At 34.2% G+C, this 18194-nt stretch overlaps 1 protein-coding gene across 3 annotated transcripts in view; it reads right to left on the bottom strand.

The window, feature by feature from the left end:
- Positions 1–1467: 1467 nt before the first annotated feature.
- LOC150092337 (TATA box-binding protein-associated factor RNA polymerase I subunit B-like) overlaps positions 1468–18194 on the bottom strand; it is a 161448-nt gene continuing 144721 nt past the window's right edge. For all 3 annotated transcript variants that reach the window (XM_090414965.1, XM_090414967.1, XM_090414966.1), the window contains 2 exons: positions 8187–8284; positions 1468–2138 (listed from right to left, as the gene is read on the bottom strand). In XM_090414965.1, coding sequence (XP_090271091.1) covers positions 1540–2138; positions 8187–8284 — 697 coding nt within the window. In that variant the 3' untranslated portion in view covers positions 1468–1539. The remainder of the gene's footprint in view (positions 2139–8186; positions 8285–18194) is intronic.

Here is an 18194-nt window from a genome sequence, read left to right as displayed (position 1 = left end):
ATTATGAAAGAATTAAATCAGGAATCAGTAACAGAAAAAATTAAAAAATATAAACATAAATGGATGGAACACATTGAAAGAATGAAAGCAGAAAGATTATCAAAATGAGCCTTAAATTATAAACCACTAGGAAAAAGAAAACCAGGATGTCCTCTTAAGAGATTCACCAATGACTTCTAAGGCTGAAACAGGCCATTTTAGGCCTAAACCTTTGACAAGCATGATGATGAAAAACATTTATTTATGCATAGTCATGCTGGATTATTTTAAGAGGAGGTCATCAGCAGTCAACTACTTCACCACAATCACTATGGTTTATACCACTCTAGATACAAGTTGATCTCCTATCCTACATCACTCGCCTTTGGATACGTACCATGGAAAGGTGTGTAGAAACCTGAGCATTTCATGTCATTGGGTTTTAAACAGATATTTTTTGTAATCAGTAGTCAGCTTCCTCATTAGCAGTTCAGTGCCATAGTAATTTTATTATTTTTTTTTTCTCTTTTCAGATTTCTCTGCCAATGCTGAAATGTCTAAGGATTATTTTTTGCCTACCTTATCTGTCTATTTATCTCTAACCATTTCTGTCCTAAGTATCATATCCTCGCTCAGTCTCCAAAACTTACTCTCTTTTAATGTTCAAGCTATTACCCCTCACTCTCTCCACAGAGTCAAGTATAAATCTTGACTTAATTTAGTGCCTCCACGCTGGAAAATTAATTAAAACTTATATGCTTTTTCACTTGCCCATTAGTACTATCATATGTGCTACATATGATAGTATATGATAGTATACATATGATATAACTACAGTGTAGTTATCATTGGTACAAATTTATATATAAATAGCAGAGCAAGCAACCATTTAGTTTTGTGTAGTGACAGTATAACTAAATAATCAGAGAAACTTAAAGCATTTTGTGTAATTTCTGAAAAGCCAGTAACAGTGCTTAGGCAGACTATTCTGACTATTTAATTACAATGGTATCAGTATAAATAGTTATTCTGGATTTACCTAATAATGAACAGTTAATTTCTATCTAAAATATGTGAATTATATTATCAGTAAACATGTTACTTCTCTAGTGTTGGCCTGTGTATACTTATATATTCTGACTATGTATTTATGCTTAATACATAGCAATTCTTTCATAAAAAATTGGCCCACTTAGAACATAATTCCAATCTATGATATTCCTTTCTATTTCAAATTATCAACAAAATATTGTAGTCAACTGGAGGAACCAAATAATTAGTTTCTGAGTGGAGTGTAATATTGTGAACATCCTTTAAAACAATAATGATATGGTACTTCATAGTTTGTTACAGTGACTAAGTTTACTACAACAGTATTTGCTACAGTGAGATTTTTTTAATGCATTTTATTGATAACCGTAATATAAATATGCAAGTGATGCACCTGATATGGCAACAACTGCTAATTTAGCAGGTTTTTTTTTTTGTTGTTGTGTGAGAGAGAGAGAGATCAGATTAATACAATGCCTTCTCTACAATGTCTTTCTTATATATATTTTATTAGTCTTTCTTGTGTTTTTTTTTCCCAAAAAGTAATTTTTCAATTTCCATTACATCTTTATATAATTCTACATGAACCACCTCTATTAGTGAAGAACATATTTTGAGAAGCCAAATAAAATTCTCTGGCAGATGCTCTAAATAATTTTCTAAATTTCTGTGAGTAAAATGGATTAACCAGTATTTACAACAAACACGGCTAAATGTAACGTTTTTCTTCTTTTCTTTTTTAGTACCTGAAACTTCTGCATCGTCATTAATAACCGACTTAGTTGTCCTTTTTGACACACTCTCATTTTCAAAGTGTTCTGAGAGAGACTCCTTGTTTATCTTTTTCCAAAGGGAATATTCTTTCTTTTTTGGTTTTGTAATATAAGCGAGAGAATTAGAAGAAAAATCTGTCATCAAATTGGCAAAACTTGGTGCAGTGGAACCATGATACTGTTGGGAACTGCAGGCTTGTTTTATGTAATGCATGACAGCTGCTGTGAAAGGAAAACTGGAAGGGGGGCACTGCTTCATCTCTCTCTTACTGCCAATCAGCAAATCACTAAATGGTTTTTTTAACATTTTGCGGAAGGTCTTTTCTTTGATTGGACCTGAAACAAGTAACAAAGAAAACTTGTGAGCTTTGGTTGTTTATATCTTTGCTTAAACTAATTACTGATAACTGGACAACACAACAAAACTTCACTACATAATAAGAATAATAATAAACAGACTGCTGAATATTGTTTATTTAAGGATTAGGTTAACTACATATTATCTACTTTCCATAAAACTCACATTCTGTGATTGTTTGCCAATGACATTACAGTCATTACTGTATTTGTTCTGCATTTACAGCTATTAAAACAAATTGGTAACTTCATATATTCACTTTTCTTACTTTTTTGTATGAAAAGATATTATTTTGATATTTGAACAGCATCAGCAATCTTACAAAAATAGCATAATGAAATAATGCAATAATAATGACAAATACCTGTTGGTTTTCTGCTCAGGACATGGACTGGTTATTACTAACACAATATTCCAACATAAAAATGTGAACAAATTCACATGGAGAGAAGAGGCAAGGAATAAGAAAAGTCTCATTGACTATGTTATTGTTGATGGTGATGTTTTCGTCCTGGTGCAGGACACCGGTGTACAGAGGATTTGAAATTGGAAGTGATCACTATTTAGTCTTGAGCAGGATAAAACTGAATTTCATATTGAAAAGAATAACGCGGATAAAAGTTGAGCAGATCTCAGATGTGAACTGTAGACTAAAATACACAAACATGATTGAAGAAAAAATGAAAGAGTTTGAGAACACCAACCAAACCTTGGAAATTCAGTGGCAAGCCCTGAAGATTGCCACTGAATCTTCAGTGATTGATTCAGCCAGAGAGGCATGTGGTAAGATTGTCTGTAAGGATAGAAAAATCAGAACTTCATGGTGGACACAGGAAATTAAAGAGGCAGTGAAAGAAAAGAAGAAAGCATATCAAAACTTCCTGGTAAATAAGTCAGCTTGTGCTCTTAGAGAATACAGAGACAAATGTAAGAAAGCTAAACACTGTGTAAAACTAGCTAAGCAAAAGTCATGGGAAGACTTTGGTTAGAACATAGAAAATAAATATCGAGAAGATGGCAAGATATTCTAGAGATAGTTGAAGAAGCTCAGAAATGGAAGGAAAGAGTGCTGTAAAAGGAATTAGAGATGATAAAGATGACATGAAAACAGGAGAAAAAGATATCCTTGAAGTATGGAGTAATTACTTTGAAAAATTGCTAAATGAAACAAGCAGTGATGACAGCACAGTGGTAAAAAACACTGACCAGGCATGCAGTCAGGAATACATATCCATATTTGAAGTAGGAAAAGCCATCAAGAGCATGAAATGTGAAAGGTAGCAGGAGTATATAATATTCGACCAAAAATGCTCAAGTATGGTGGTATAAAAAGTCTTACAGTGGCTGCATTGCATAGTTCAGAAGGAATGGACAGAGAGACGAATTCCAGATGATTGGAGTAGAGCTCTAATAGTACCCACATATAAAAAGGAAAATAAAACTGAATGTGAGAATTACAGAGGTATTTCCCTACTGAATGTTCCTGGCAAGATTTATGCCAGTATACTTCATAAACAGTTGAGAAGGATCGTGGAAGAGAAGCTTGGTGAAGAACAAGCTGGATTCAGGCCAAATAGAGGCTGTCAGGATCAGATTTTCACTTTATGATAGATAGTTGAGAAATCATGAGAATATAACAAAGATCCGTATTTAAGTTTCAGAGATCTGGAAAAGACATATGACATGGTTCCAAGAGAGGCAGAAGCTATTCGAAATGCTATAGTTGTATGGTGTCAATGTATTATATCAAGCAATACTTAGTCTTTATTCGAGTTGTAAGTCAGCAGTTAGAATTGAATGAAGTACAGAAAGATTGTTTAATGTTAAATCTAGTGTCAGACAAGGATGTACATTATCCCCTCTGTTATTCATTATCTATATGGATCACATTATGCAGGAAAGTGGTATTAAACCTGATATCAATGTCAGCTTTTTGCTTTATGCAGATAATGCCATACTTCTAAATAAATCCGGTACAAGTCTTCAAGATTCCTCACTAAACTGAATAACTGTTGTAATCGATATGGTATGAAGGTCAGCACCAACAAGACAAAGACAACGAAGCTGAGAAATGGTGTTACACCCTGATATCTTAAGAATGTAAAATTCTCAGCTATCATGGTGTAACATGAAGAATAAATAAAATAAATTTGAACCCTGCATAAAAGATAATAGTTGAATTAATTAAAAGAAAAAGAAAGATTCTTGCATCCAATAAAATATATAAAGTATAAAGGTTTTGTTTAAACTAATTAACAAAAGAAAGAATATATTAATATTGTGATATGATTTAAATGAGAAAAGTTAAATAAATAAGACAGAAAATGATTAGTCACAAGAGATGGTATGTGAGAGGCTAGAGATTAAGTTATTAACTAAGTTCATAGAAAAATTTTAGAAAGGGGATTAAATTAGAGGCTAGCAAAGGAAAACAACAGACTATCGCTCAGGGCCGATTCCCGGATTGAGACATGTTACGGGCTTGCCGATCAAATGACGTTTGGCAGAAAAACGGCACCGTAATTGGTCGGTGAAGTAAAAACAAGTAGGGGGCAGAGAAAAGAAGTTAGAAAAAGTGCCGTTAGGAGAACAGGTATAAAAGGGTTGGAAACCCCCACCCCACAAGGCTTTTTTGGTTTTGATTCTGTTCCAAGGGAGCCCTTCACAAGCTCTTTCATAGGGATTTCACGGTGATTTCCTGAGTGGCGAGATTGGAGTTATATCTCCGACGCCACAACACGGAAACAAAAGTGAGCGGAATCTCGGTTCCGTATTTCCTATATGTGAGAAGTGAAGAATGCCATAAAGTCAAAGAAAAGGAAACATTCTTTGAGTTTCGACTTCAGTGACAACTACGAGAAGGGGAAAGAAGTAAAGAAATCGATGTCCACAGCCGATATATAGATGACAACTCCAAAGGGAGCGTAGAAGAAGCAGATTATTGGTGAGGTTATATCAAGATAGTTCAATCAGAAGAAGGTAAAGGTCCATATGAAAAACCCAAGAAAAAGGTACTGTAAAATATATCTAATGTTAACTAAAATTTGTCTGTGATAAGTATCATTATTCTAATACGGAACTGTTGAAGTGACCAAGGAAAATTTATACTAGGACTTTAGTATCTGACAGAATATATTAAAAGTAAGCTGGCTAGTGTTAATGTTATGTGAATAATTAAGTGTCCTGAGAATTTTGCATGTCTATTGTAATGTATAGGAAAGCTAAAATGTCATAGTTGTGTGTTAGTGAAAGAAAAGGTTTAGATAATCTACTTAAGTCTGAATAGTTAAATAGTGTGAATTAATCTTATTTGTCCATGTCAAATGAATTTACGTGTTGAATGTGTATGGCGGCATGATCGTAATACTAGTTATGTGTTAGTGCTATAAATGATTTAATTAATCTACTAAGTTTGAATAGTTAAATAGTGTGAAGTAATCTTATTTGTCCATGTCAAGTGAATTTATGAGTTGAATTGTTAAGGCGACATGATCGTAATACTCATTATAGGATCATAGCCTAATTACTTGTAATAAGCTAATGTTAGTTTATAAGTATTTAGTTTAGCATTAAATTGAGTAATCACTAAAATTGAAATTGTACCATGTTAAGGAATTTAATAAACCTTTGTTCAATGATAAAAGAGTTGTCTGAAATTGCTGTCCAATGCACCACTTGAAAAATTACGAACCTAATCACGCGGGAAATTAATGTTAAGAAACGAGATAGTGTCACGACTGCAACATAGTTACACTTTCAGATATATTTGAGTTTTTTCTCCCTGTTTATGTATATAATATCTTAAACTAAATATCCCAAAAGGCGCAGTATAAATACAAATATTAGGGGTACTAAGGGGAGAAATAACTTAAATATTAGTAAAAATTTTGGTGATATCTCATGCGTAGATAATAGAAGAACATAGATAAGAGGAAATAACTAGATAGAATAAGAATCGTAAAATGGGACACAACATAAATGGCGCAGCCGGTAGGATATAAAGTATAAGAAAGTTAATAGAATAGAATAAGAAGAATAGGTCACAACAATGGAGAAAAGAGTGAATGTAAAAGAAATTAGAGATGATAAAGGTGACATGAAAACTGAAAATGAGAAAGAAAATAGTCAGGAGCATTGAAAATATCAACTGCATTGTGAATTGAGAACCTATTGAACAAGTGAAACATTTCAGCTACTTAGGCACGATTTTTAGTGAAGATGGTAAATTAAATATGGAAATAGACAACAGAATCAACAAAAGCTGGTATGGTAGGAAGTCAACTGAATAAATTAATATGGAATAAGAGAGAAATTAGTCAAAACACTAAATTAGCTATATACAAGACACTGTTCAAACCAATTTTAACTTATGGATCTGAGAGCTGGATCAGAAATAGAACACTTGACCAAAGACTAGAGACCGCAGATATGAGAGTCCTGAACAGATGGAATCAACGGCAATATAATATTAAAAATGAGAATATTAGGAAAGAACTTGACATTGTCAGCATCCAGGAAACTCAGGTGGTATGGTCACTTAAACAGAATGGGTGAGGAAGATTAGCAAAACAAGTGTTCTCTGCCAGGTTGGCAGAGAAAAAGATCCAGAGGAAGATAAGAGATAGGTGGATTGATATGGTAAGAAGTGCCTTAGAAGATAAAAATATAAGATCTGATAATGTTGGAGTCTTGACAAGTAACAAGACTGATTTGAAGGAAAATTAAAGATTGGAAGTTAGTAATGATGTAAATTTTTCACATAGTACTATCATATCCTATACACTCCTTGAGGGTACATGGCAGGAATATTATCATCATCAATGATGATGATATACACACACACACAAGGGAGGAGGCTGAAAAGTTCTGATAAACACCTAGAACCAAAATTATATTAATGCAACTGATATAACCACAAGAAATAACATAATTTAAAGCCCTTTAATCCCCATGTTTCATCTAATTGTAATAATTTGTTCTTTTTCTTTTAGGGTATATAAGAAGACATGTCAGAGGTTTTGATCATCACAACTTTTCAGCACACCCTCGTATATATATATATATATATATATATATATATATATTAATCTCCCCCCCCCCCCCATACAAAAGGTAGAAGAAACTATAGCACATTATTATCATGGGATGGGAAAGAAGCCTATTGACATTTTGACATGAAGAAGACTATTTCAGAGGATGAAGGTATTTTTCTGTTGCCAAACTACTTGATGGCCTGTGTTGTTGTTGTATGGGATGCCAAACCTGCCAAGTCTGAACACATAAAGATTCCAGCAATCTTTATGTGTTCAGACATGCAAATCTCCCCCTAACCTTCCTGTATGGCTTACATAGTAAATGCCACAAGTGCAATGATGTCATAAATGCCTGGTGTTTTCATGGGATGATATGGAGGTTTGGTGGATATAAGAACTTAGAGATTTTATGCAATGGTAAAAAAAGCAACTTTAATGTTCTACTCACAGAGCAACTTGAAACTTTGTCTGTTACATTCTTGTTTCTTAAAATCTTGTTTAAATAAAGTAACTGTCAGAACTGTAAGGCGTTGGAATCTTTTAATAGGGTGTTCATTACCACTGTTGCATTCGCTTTGTCTGCTTTAACTATGGCTATGTTTTTATCTCGTCATTATTTATCTAAAAACATGCGACCTCAATAACAGAAGCTTTCTACAGAATTGCTAAACCACAGAAACTTACATATTCAAGTTGTATACCTGTCACACTGTGAGTGGGATAGGGATTACAATCTAGAAGTCCCACTCTTTAAAGACCAAACAGTATGTTTTCAAGCCATTTCGAGTCTCCAATAAGTAAAATGACAATCTCTCACTTGGCAATGAAAATTATCAGCTATCTGAATTAAGTATATATTATAAAATAAGTATAAATGATTTTAGTACATGATACAGAATTTAGATATTTACCATTCTACAGTATATCATGGATTTGGAAACATGGTATAAAAATTTTCATATATACATCTTTATGATTAAAAGTTTTACTTACAAAATGAACTTTTTTTCAAATGTGATTCCTTAGGGTGCCAAGTCTGAACTGTTTCTAGATAAAATGATGAAAGGGAATCTGAGTCCAAAACATCATTCCTATTGGCAAAGAAAATTATTTTTCTATCAATAAATGCACTGGTTAGCAAGACTGAACATAAACACCACCTAAAAAACATAAAAACTGAAATAACAGAGCTGTAATGCATCAGATAGAGAATAATATTCATAAAATGTGTAGTTCAAACACACCTTAAAAAAATTTTTTTTGATGGACATTTTTAACATGGAATTATAAAAGAATTTAATTCCTTATGCATTATATTAAATATAATGCATAAGGAGTTGTTTATACTGAAACATAACTGTGGTGATGTTCAAATAATAAAACATATGAAATTAAAAAGAGCTTTCTTTAAATAAAAATATACTTTCCCTGTGCACATGCACACATCTTCAGATCTGGACTTCAAATCATTTCTTTAAGAAGGAAATCACTGAAAAAATTTTGAAAGATTCTTTTTAAAATAAGACTCAATACCAGGGCTGATCAACAACATCTCATCAATTCTGAATGTTTTTTTTTTTTTTTTTTGGGGGGGGGGATAATTAACATATATGAGTTACTCTGAGTTATATCCTTCAGTACAATTGCTACCCCCACCAATTGTATGCAGTAATTCCAGCAATCTTTCCATATTCAACACATCTCTGGTACGCCTGTTTGAGAATGGCCACTGTATTCCATGATTGTATACCCATGGCAATTTGAAACTGTTTCCCTTCATGGTACTTTTAAGTTTTAAGCCCAAGAAAGAGGAAGATATCACAATAAGTAAGACAGGATGGGGAAAAGTGGGAATGCTGTGCTTGTCTATGAATTCCTATAGACTCTACAATTCTGGTATGGTGAGAAAAACAACACCTGAAGACAATTTGTGATGGTACTCCTAATGATAGTCTAACACAATTGAGATTTTGTGATTAGTTTCTAATTAGCAACTTTCTTCTAAATTGGCTATCATTTGTCAGGTCTCTGGGTGATCAGATATTTGGATTCTTTAAGGTAATTATATCAAATTGCATCAATCCAAACAAGGGAAATAAGGCAGAACTGTGTTTTTTTGGGCACTGAAATTGACAAGGCTATCCAAGCCCCATCAAAGAATGGTTTTAATATCAGAATTTAGGATTGCTGAGGTTGCTCTATAAGTTGTGGTGGTTTGTGTGGTGCAAGGTTAGTCAAGTGAGAAGGAGAAATGTAGTATACTGTCATCAGCAAAACTGTGTGTTAGACTGGTGGTTTGATATACAGAAGGAAAAAAGTGGGTCAGAAGACAGAACCTTGTAGGACTCTGGCATTAGTTGCAATTAGAAGATAGGTAACTGTCCACCATCATGCACAATGTGCAATCATAGAGGAAGCTGGAAATCCAATTGCAGAAATTATGGGACAAATCAAATGATAGTAACCAACTTATTTGTGCAGACCCAGTCAAAAGCCTTGAAAATATCGTGTAACTAATTTCACCAAACTTTTCCATAGCACTTATCCAGAGGTGGATGACAGATGCATTGTTTGATCAGCATTGACAGAACCGATATTGGCAATTATTTATTAGTTGAGTACTTTCAAGGTAGCACAGGAATTGGGTGATGATGATGGTTTTCTGCATTATGTTGGAGAGGACAGAGGCGAGAGAGAGAGATTGAGTGGTAATTTGTGGTAACAAACTACCACGTACAACCCATTTCTGAGAAATGGGTTATACATGGACAATTTTTAAGATGTAGGGCAGATATCACTGTAATAAGAGGGATTAAAAGGTGACATGTAACAGGAGTCAACTTTGGAGCACAAATCTTTAGGATCAGGGAATTTTTTGTATCTAATTTGAACAGAATTTTTTTCTCAACACTCAGTGCTCCTGTAATTTTTCCTGATGAAATGTCAGAGGAGCACTGAGTGTTTGAAATGGTTGGGGGGACATTTATCAAAATCAACTATGCATGCATTTTGAGGGCAAGTATGAGCCAAGACACTCATACTTTTCCTCATCACCCACAGAAAAGCCTTTGGCTTTCCTGTGGGTAATCATGATGCAATAACTGAGGTGGTGTTGAGTTAAAAGTTACGGCCAATTGCTTTGGTAAGAGATCAAAAAGCATGACTGCTGTTTGGATATGATGCAAGTTTCATGTGTTGGGATCTTTTGAAATCAGTTTTCGATGAATTGATGATTTTTTTGAAGCTGTTTTGGACTTTCATGTAAGAAATTTGTACAGCTTTGGCGCATTCTTTGGAGTACAGGCTTACTTAGGGGATGAGAATTTAGATATTTTATTTATTTGTTTATTTTTTAATAACCTTGCACATAAAACGTCACAACACCTATAACACAATGCTGCCATGTGTAGACAAGTCATTATTAAGGAGAAAGAAGTAATATATTAATGTTTCTTAAACATTATGTTTGTTTGTTTGGTATGTTTGGAGCCTTACAGTGTATGAGTGTTGACCAGTGGCTGCTCTAATACTTACATGATTAGAAGAAAATGGAGCAATGGTAGTGACCAGTTCAGTGGAACAATGCCCACAAAAATAACTATAGAAAAGGCATAATGCTGAACACAGCACTTATCAAAAAGTAGATGAAAGTCTGTGTGTGAAAGAGAGTCAACTATTAAGCAGATTGTCCTCTTCTGTATATCAAAAATTTCTTAGACAGATTTGGGGCACACTACCCCAAACATGAGAACAATATTTCAAGGTTGGTTAGAATGGGGAATATATGCTTCCATACTAGTTAGGATTACTTTGTAATGCTTTTTTGACATATGCTTAAGCTGAAGGTCCAAGAGAATGAGACATAGAAGTCATCCAACTTGGCATTCTTATATAAGCCAGACAACTCTTGGTTGTGAATAATAATGTGGGCATTGCTCTGTGGAAGAAGAGATAAGCATAAGGTTGTGGTCTGAATTACCTAAGGGAGATACAACCTTCACAGTATATATGGAGGCATCACTAGCAAGGAAGAGGTAGTGTGTTTGAGGTTTGTGTAAGGTCATTTGTGATGGCAAATGTCTTGGCACTTCTAACTACTTGCTTTGTGCAGTTGGAAAAGGAAAGCTAGTTGATATTGTGAACATTAAACTCTGAGGAAGATGATCTCACTGTTAAGAAAGTTGGACTAAAGGATGTTGACATTTAAAGAGAGGAAGTTAAATGGTTGGGAGAGCAATAAAAACAAAATGTGAATTTGACAGTGACAGAAATTTTCAGTCAAAGAAGATCATAATCAGGAGATTTCTAACTTGAATGCTTTATGGCATGGTATATCAAGACCAAATGTATCCACAAACCCTAACTACCCTTGAGTTGAAAGGAATCAAAGGGTGTGTATTTAGGAAAGTATTATTTATGTGGGTATTCCATGGAGTCAAAAGACTCATCACAGGAGACCCACTCTGTCCATTAACACAATACCTATTGTTAAATGTTTTGTATTTCTATTATATATTTCTACTACCCTGCTTTGTCTTTGTGTTCTTTACTTAAACCTCTGAAATATCATGAATGGTTGACTGCCAGCATTTATTTATTTCTACTAGATCGTATGTTCTCATGTTTTATAGTCAAATAAATTTATTTGTTTTATGACTGTGCCAGTGTTAGACTATGTATTCAGTGAAAGATTATAAGATTTTTAAATTAAAGACAAAGCAGATATTGTTAGCATTCCCTGTTTATGTTAATCTTTACCTTTAATTAGTCATGGCTTGATTATTCTTGTGCAGGTTTGAAATTTTTGAGATAGTGCATCAACAGAATCAGTCCAAAGTGTTGTTCACAAACCATTTAATTAAATCAAAAAGGAATATTTACACAATACTAATAATGCTAAAAGGTTATAGTACTAATGTTAACCTTCTGTGAGTAGGAACCACATAAAAAGGTGTGTGGGGGGGAGGGAACTTTAAGGTGGGAAAGAATTGTTCGTTTATGGAACAAGAAAGCCAGTTTGTATGGACATGTTAAAAACAGCTTTTTAAAAAGTGAAATAAAAAATTAAAATTAAACACAGTCATTTTGTGAGATTAAGGCATAAACTGCAATATGGCTGAGTAGTTATTTTAGAGAGTATTTGCTCTCTAACCAACAGGCTGTGGATGTTGGTGACTGCCTTTAGGTGGAAGATGAATTTCATCACCTGGTGTGAGACCACCACTGCACTTATTGGATGGAGGGCTGAAAAAGTTTCATGTTTGATCTCTAAAAGCAGAGTTTCTGGGCTATCTATGAAGATAAATAAAAATACATAAAGATTAATAAAAATAGAAAAAAAAATCCTTAATCCACTCATAGTACAAATGTACTGTGGAGATTTACAAAAAACTTTTGTAGGAAGAAGGAACCACACTAAAAAAAAAAAAGTCTCTCTTTTCTTTACTCCGCCATAGAAAAGCAAGTTCGTAAAATATACTATACTTAGCATACGCATATGAAAATTAATTGCAACTTTCCCAAACATTGTATGCTATTATATGTAAATATAGACATAGAAATAAAGGCATCTCAAAACTTTTGAAGCACATTTTTATCTGTGTTTTTTTTTTTTTTTTTATAATTTGTGGGCCACATGAAAAGTGGGATATAGGATACAGAAGCACTGAAAAGTGAGACTTCATTCAAAAACTTCATTCCCTCTTCTCCTAAGGAGGATACTTCACAAATTGAAAAATAATTTAGGTATCACAATTGCTTTTTCTCAAGGTAAAAAGCAATTGTGATACCTATTCTAGTTGAACTCAATTCTATTCTATTAATATTCTTTCATTAATATTTCTTTGTACCAAGTCTTTGTGCAAGTAAACAACTTTTTTCACAAGAATGAAAGGAAGAAACACATCCCTGTGAAGTATATCAGTTAGCAACATGGAGAAAGTTAACTTTCTGATATCTACTATTTTAACAATAATAGATAGTCATGTTGTCAACTCAGCTCATCACATAGCTCAGAAGCTTAGCATTATCCATAGGCTCAAGAAAAGAGCTATATAGTATACGACAGACAAGGATGACCTACTAACGGAATTAACCACAATATCCAGAGAACTTTCTTTAAATGGTTACCCAAAAAGACTCGATAACAAGATTCTCTTTACTGATATACCACATCGACAACGTGATGACGTCCAATACATCAGTACAATTATGATTCCTTTTGTCAGCAACCTTTCCAAAAAATTAGCTAACCTTTTAAAACCACATAAGATCCGAGTGGCATTCAAACCAATCAACACTATTCGGAAATTTTTAAGATCACCGAAAGATCCTCACCCATTCTACAAGTACTCTGGAGTATATAATATACCTTGCTCATGTGGTATTAGTTACGTAGGTCAGACCTCTAGAATAAATCACGTTAACGAGACACGCACATTGTCACGCACAATACCAATTTTTTGTATGAATTAGAACCATCAGTTATAACCTAGTCTGTAACCTTCATTTTAGCTTACTAGTTTGTATTCCCTAAGGATGCTAATAGAAAAAGATTGGCGAAACATGTAAGAGGATAAAATAAAGCTACTTGACAAAGATTATAAAAAAAAAGTGTAATAGTCTTAATAGATAGTCATATTACTGATATAATAGTACCACATGTAGTCATGTTACTGATATGTACCCTTGAGGGTACATATATGCTGGTGTCCAAAACCTAAGGACAAACACTATTTCTGAAGATTACAACTGCAAATTCAGATTAATCAGCTTGTGGCAATTTGTATAACTAACTGATGAGTTTGAATAGAAAGCGGATACACATTAAAATATTTGAATTGCATGCAAAGGGGTCACGTGGTAGCACTCAACAGGATAAAAGGCAAAAGGCTGCACACTAAGAAAACTGTGTTTGAAGGAAGCTCATTTTGTGAGGGAATAAAGTTGCAAACTTGGATGTCTAGTAATGTCTCAAAGACATCGTCTAGATCAGTGGTTCTCAAACTGGGTGCCGCAAGTATGCCACAAGGGTGCCGTGAAATTTTGAATCGTTTATTTGAAAAAAGCAAAATATTCAATTGCCACAAATAACTAAATCAAAAACAAAAAAATTATATATTTTGATTTTAATGGATGAAGCGCATATAAAAATTATCATTTTTTGTATCACTCTTATATTATATCCTGGGATTTCATTAGATCACCGTGTGTCGTAGTAACTAGATATGTGACGGCACATAAATACTGGGGAAAACGAACTAATGAATGGTTAATTGTCCTGCTGTCTGTTTGAGTATTTCTCTGTTCAATGTGACAAGTATTATACATGATCATTTCCCCTAAACAAAAATCATGAGTCTTTTGTCATCAGTGAGAATAAATGAAGTACGATATTAAAGTCGTTAAATTCAGTGAGTAGAGGTTTTTCTTATTGTTACATATTCCAACTATAACGAGAGACATCGTAAACAAATGTTTTTCCTTTTTCCTTTTTAGTTTAAATAAAATCTGTTTTCTTTTAAACACGCTTTCCTTCATATCTTTAATATCTGTAACATCAATTTATTTATGGGTTATATATACGAGTCTTTCAGAATCAATTAATCGGCACTTTACTCTCTATAAAAAGCAAATAATACTAGGGGTGCTGTGAAATTTATTTATTGATTTTAGTGTGCCGCCAGACAAAAAAGTTTGAGAACCACTGGCCTAGATGATTTACACTGGGAAGAGTTATTGAGAGCTTGAAGAATTACTGATATTGCCAGAGAGTATGGAATCTCACATAGTGTTGTATCCAGGCTCTGGGCAGAATTTCAAACAAATGGAATATGCTCCAGAGATTTGCTAAGAGGTCACTCACTCTATCATGAAGTATGAAGACAGATTTTTGGTTATAACAGCAAAACGTAAGTAATGCAATGCAGCAGGTCAGCTTGAAAGTTGGCTCCATTCAAGCACAGATACATGGATATCTCGACAAACTGTGACAAGTAGGCCTGTAGTTTGCATTCCTTTATCCATAGCTCATCGTAGAGCACATTTTCAGTGGTGTTGTATCCATAAAAATTGGACAAGAAACAAATGAACTAATGTACTCTTTACAAATAAGAGTCATTTTAGTCTTACCTCTGATAAGGGATAGATATGGCAATGCTGGAGGTCATGATGTAGGAAGGCATTATGCTTGATGGACACACCGAGCTACAAATGCTAGAAAGAGGAACTATGACTGGTGAATGATATTTTAACAAAGTTATTCAAATGTCATGTTTGATTGTTCTATGGTGGTGTAGGCAAAGAATTCATTTTTATGGATGACAAATGCCACACCACATCATATACGAGCAGCGGAGATACTTCTGGAGACTGAGGATATTAATCAAATCGAGAGGCCAGCACACTCCCCAGATCTCAAACCCATAGAACACATTTGGGGCGCAATAGGGAGATGTATTGCTGCTCGAAATTCCCCTCCAGAAAACAAACAGAGCCTTATTCCTCTGTGAAGGAAGAATGGGCCAGTTTGCCTCAAGAATTCCTGAATCACTTGGTACCGAGCATGGTACAACGTTGTGAGAACTGCATTCACAGTTTTCTGTAAGCACAGTACATTAATTCCTTAACTATATCTTTAGGAAATTTATAACTTTTGCCAAAAAGTACTGCAATTTAACACTTGTACAAAATTTCTAACACATTTTTTGTGTAATATAATTTATTAGTATGCTGACAAATTTATGTCCATATTTGGCTGTTGTCATGAAAATTTTTTTATATACAGGTAAAAATGCAGTTTGTCCTTAGCTTTTGGACAGCAGTGTATTAATATGATGATAGTATTACATGAACAGCTTGAATCATTACTAACTTCCCATCAACAATTTTGATGGCAAGAAAAAGATTTTCCTATCTTTTTCTTGCCATCCCAACTTTAAATACCTGCATTGCTAACCTTTCCTCTTCTATTCCATTTAAGTGACTATACCACTCAAGATTAGCTGTGCTCACACATTCCTGAATGCCAACAATGTCGGGCTATTCTCTACTATCATTTTTAATGATTCTGTAGAAAGTTGTTGTTCCACTTAGACAACAAACTTGCAGGGAAATTATATTCTTGTTTAATCATTTAACCATGTGTAAGTAAACAAATTTTTGCATATGATGTACCTTCACGACTAGGCTACTTGTATATAGATTCTATATACAAGTTCTATGCTACTGCTACTTCGCATGCAAACTTTGTTTGCTTACACTTGGATAAATGATTAAACAAGAATATAATTTCTTAGCAAGTTTAATTTAATATGATTCTGATATTAATGCCATCCTTCACTTGCTTATTTTTTCAAAAACCAGCAACTGCAATTACTAGTTTTTGATTTACTGTTTTATTTCTAACCTAGCTCTCAGTTCTGTAAGTTAAAGCTGATTTCAACTATCTTGTATACAACTACTTTAGTATTTTCATTAAATTCTCTTATTCCACATAAGTATTCAGTTCATTCCTCACTATACAAGCTTTGCTTATTCTGTTGTCCACTTCCATATTTAATTTGCAATATGCACTAAAATCTCTGCCTAAATAGCTGAAATATTTGACTTTTTATGTGACTGTAATTCTCGCATTAAGTTTTATTTCCCTTTTTATAAAATGGTACTAAGAGAGCTCTGCTCCAATCACCTGGATGACCCTCTGACCAGTCGTTCTGAATGATGCAATGCAGCCACCATAAAATCTCCATATATTTGAGCTTTTCTGTCCGAATTTCATCTACTCCAGCTGCCTTTCCACATTTCAGGTTTGTGATGACTTATTCTACTTCAAGCATGGATATGTATTCCTGACTGCATTTCTGTTCGGAGTTTCTACCATCATGCTAACACTGCTTATTTCATGTAGCACTCTTTCAAAGTAATTACTCCAGACATCTAGAATATCTTTATCTTCAGTTTTCATGTCACCTTTATCATCTTTAATTCCTTTTACAGTATTCTTTCCTCCATTTCTGAACTTTTTCAATAGCCCATATTTTGCCGCCTTCCTGATATTTATTTTCTATGTTCTTACTAAAGTCTTCCCATGATTTTTGTTTAGCTAGTTTTACACAGTGCTTTGCTTTCTTACATTTTTATCTGTATTCTCTAAGAGCACAAGATAACTTACTTGCCAGGAACTTTTGATATGCTTTCTTTTCCTTTACTGCTGTTGTGTCCTGAATAAACTAAGAAATGTTTTAACACGAATTATTCAGGACACAACTTTAATTAAACATTGGCAGAGAATGTGGCATGTTCGCGATAGATTAGAAAGATAACTTTATGTATATAAATCAAAATTAGAGCGAGAAATTGTACAAAATTGTATAAAAATGTTTGTAAGACCTAACCTGTAATGCATGTGGGTCAGATATAAGAATTAAATAAAGCTGTTAATTCTATTTTAGAACCCCATTTTATGTATTATAAAGTAGCAAAGCCTGTGAGCCAGAGTTCAAGGGCCACCTTTAACCATCCTGTGCTATGCATACCAAAAAGGGGAAAAGAGAAACTAAAGCACCTTCCAAGAAGAACACAACATGTGCACGTGCGATGTTGTAGAGGGAGCTGGAAGTAAACCCACGTGACCGCGTTGGCGGGTATCGCGATAGCCGAGAAACACCGAGAAGAGAACGAAAACAAAAAGGGCAAGCAAACCCCACTCGATGCTTTTTTTGGGGTTCCTGTTTCCTGACCTCTCTCGGACGTAGCGTCCAGTCCGCTCTGATGGAGAAGTTCCTGGCTGGCCGTGGAAAGCATTGGTTCATCTGTCGCAACGTTTGAGAACGGCCTAGCTACCTCCTGAGACTAGGATAGCTGTGCGATGTCATGCGACGGAGGAACCAAGCAGATGCCGTCCATTCTGGCTATGCTCCCGAGCCATATCCCCTTTCCTGCCGAGGTTCTAACCATATAGTTGATCGAAATTGATCAGACGAAAAGCAAAGTGAAGAAGCC

The sequence above is a fragment of the Typopeltis vanoorti genome, chromosome 26 (genome assembly GCF_054136105.1).
Source record: "Typopeltis vanoorti isolate ZY-2024b chromosome 26, IOZ_Tvanoo_1.0, whole genome shotgun sequence".
NCBI lineage: Eukaryota > Metazoa > Arthropoda > Arachnida > Uropygi > Thelyphonidae > Typopeltis > Typopeltis vanoorti.
This window is presented reverse-complemented; position numbering and strand designations above follow the sequence as displayed.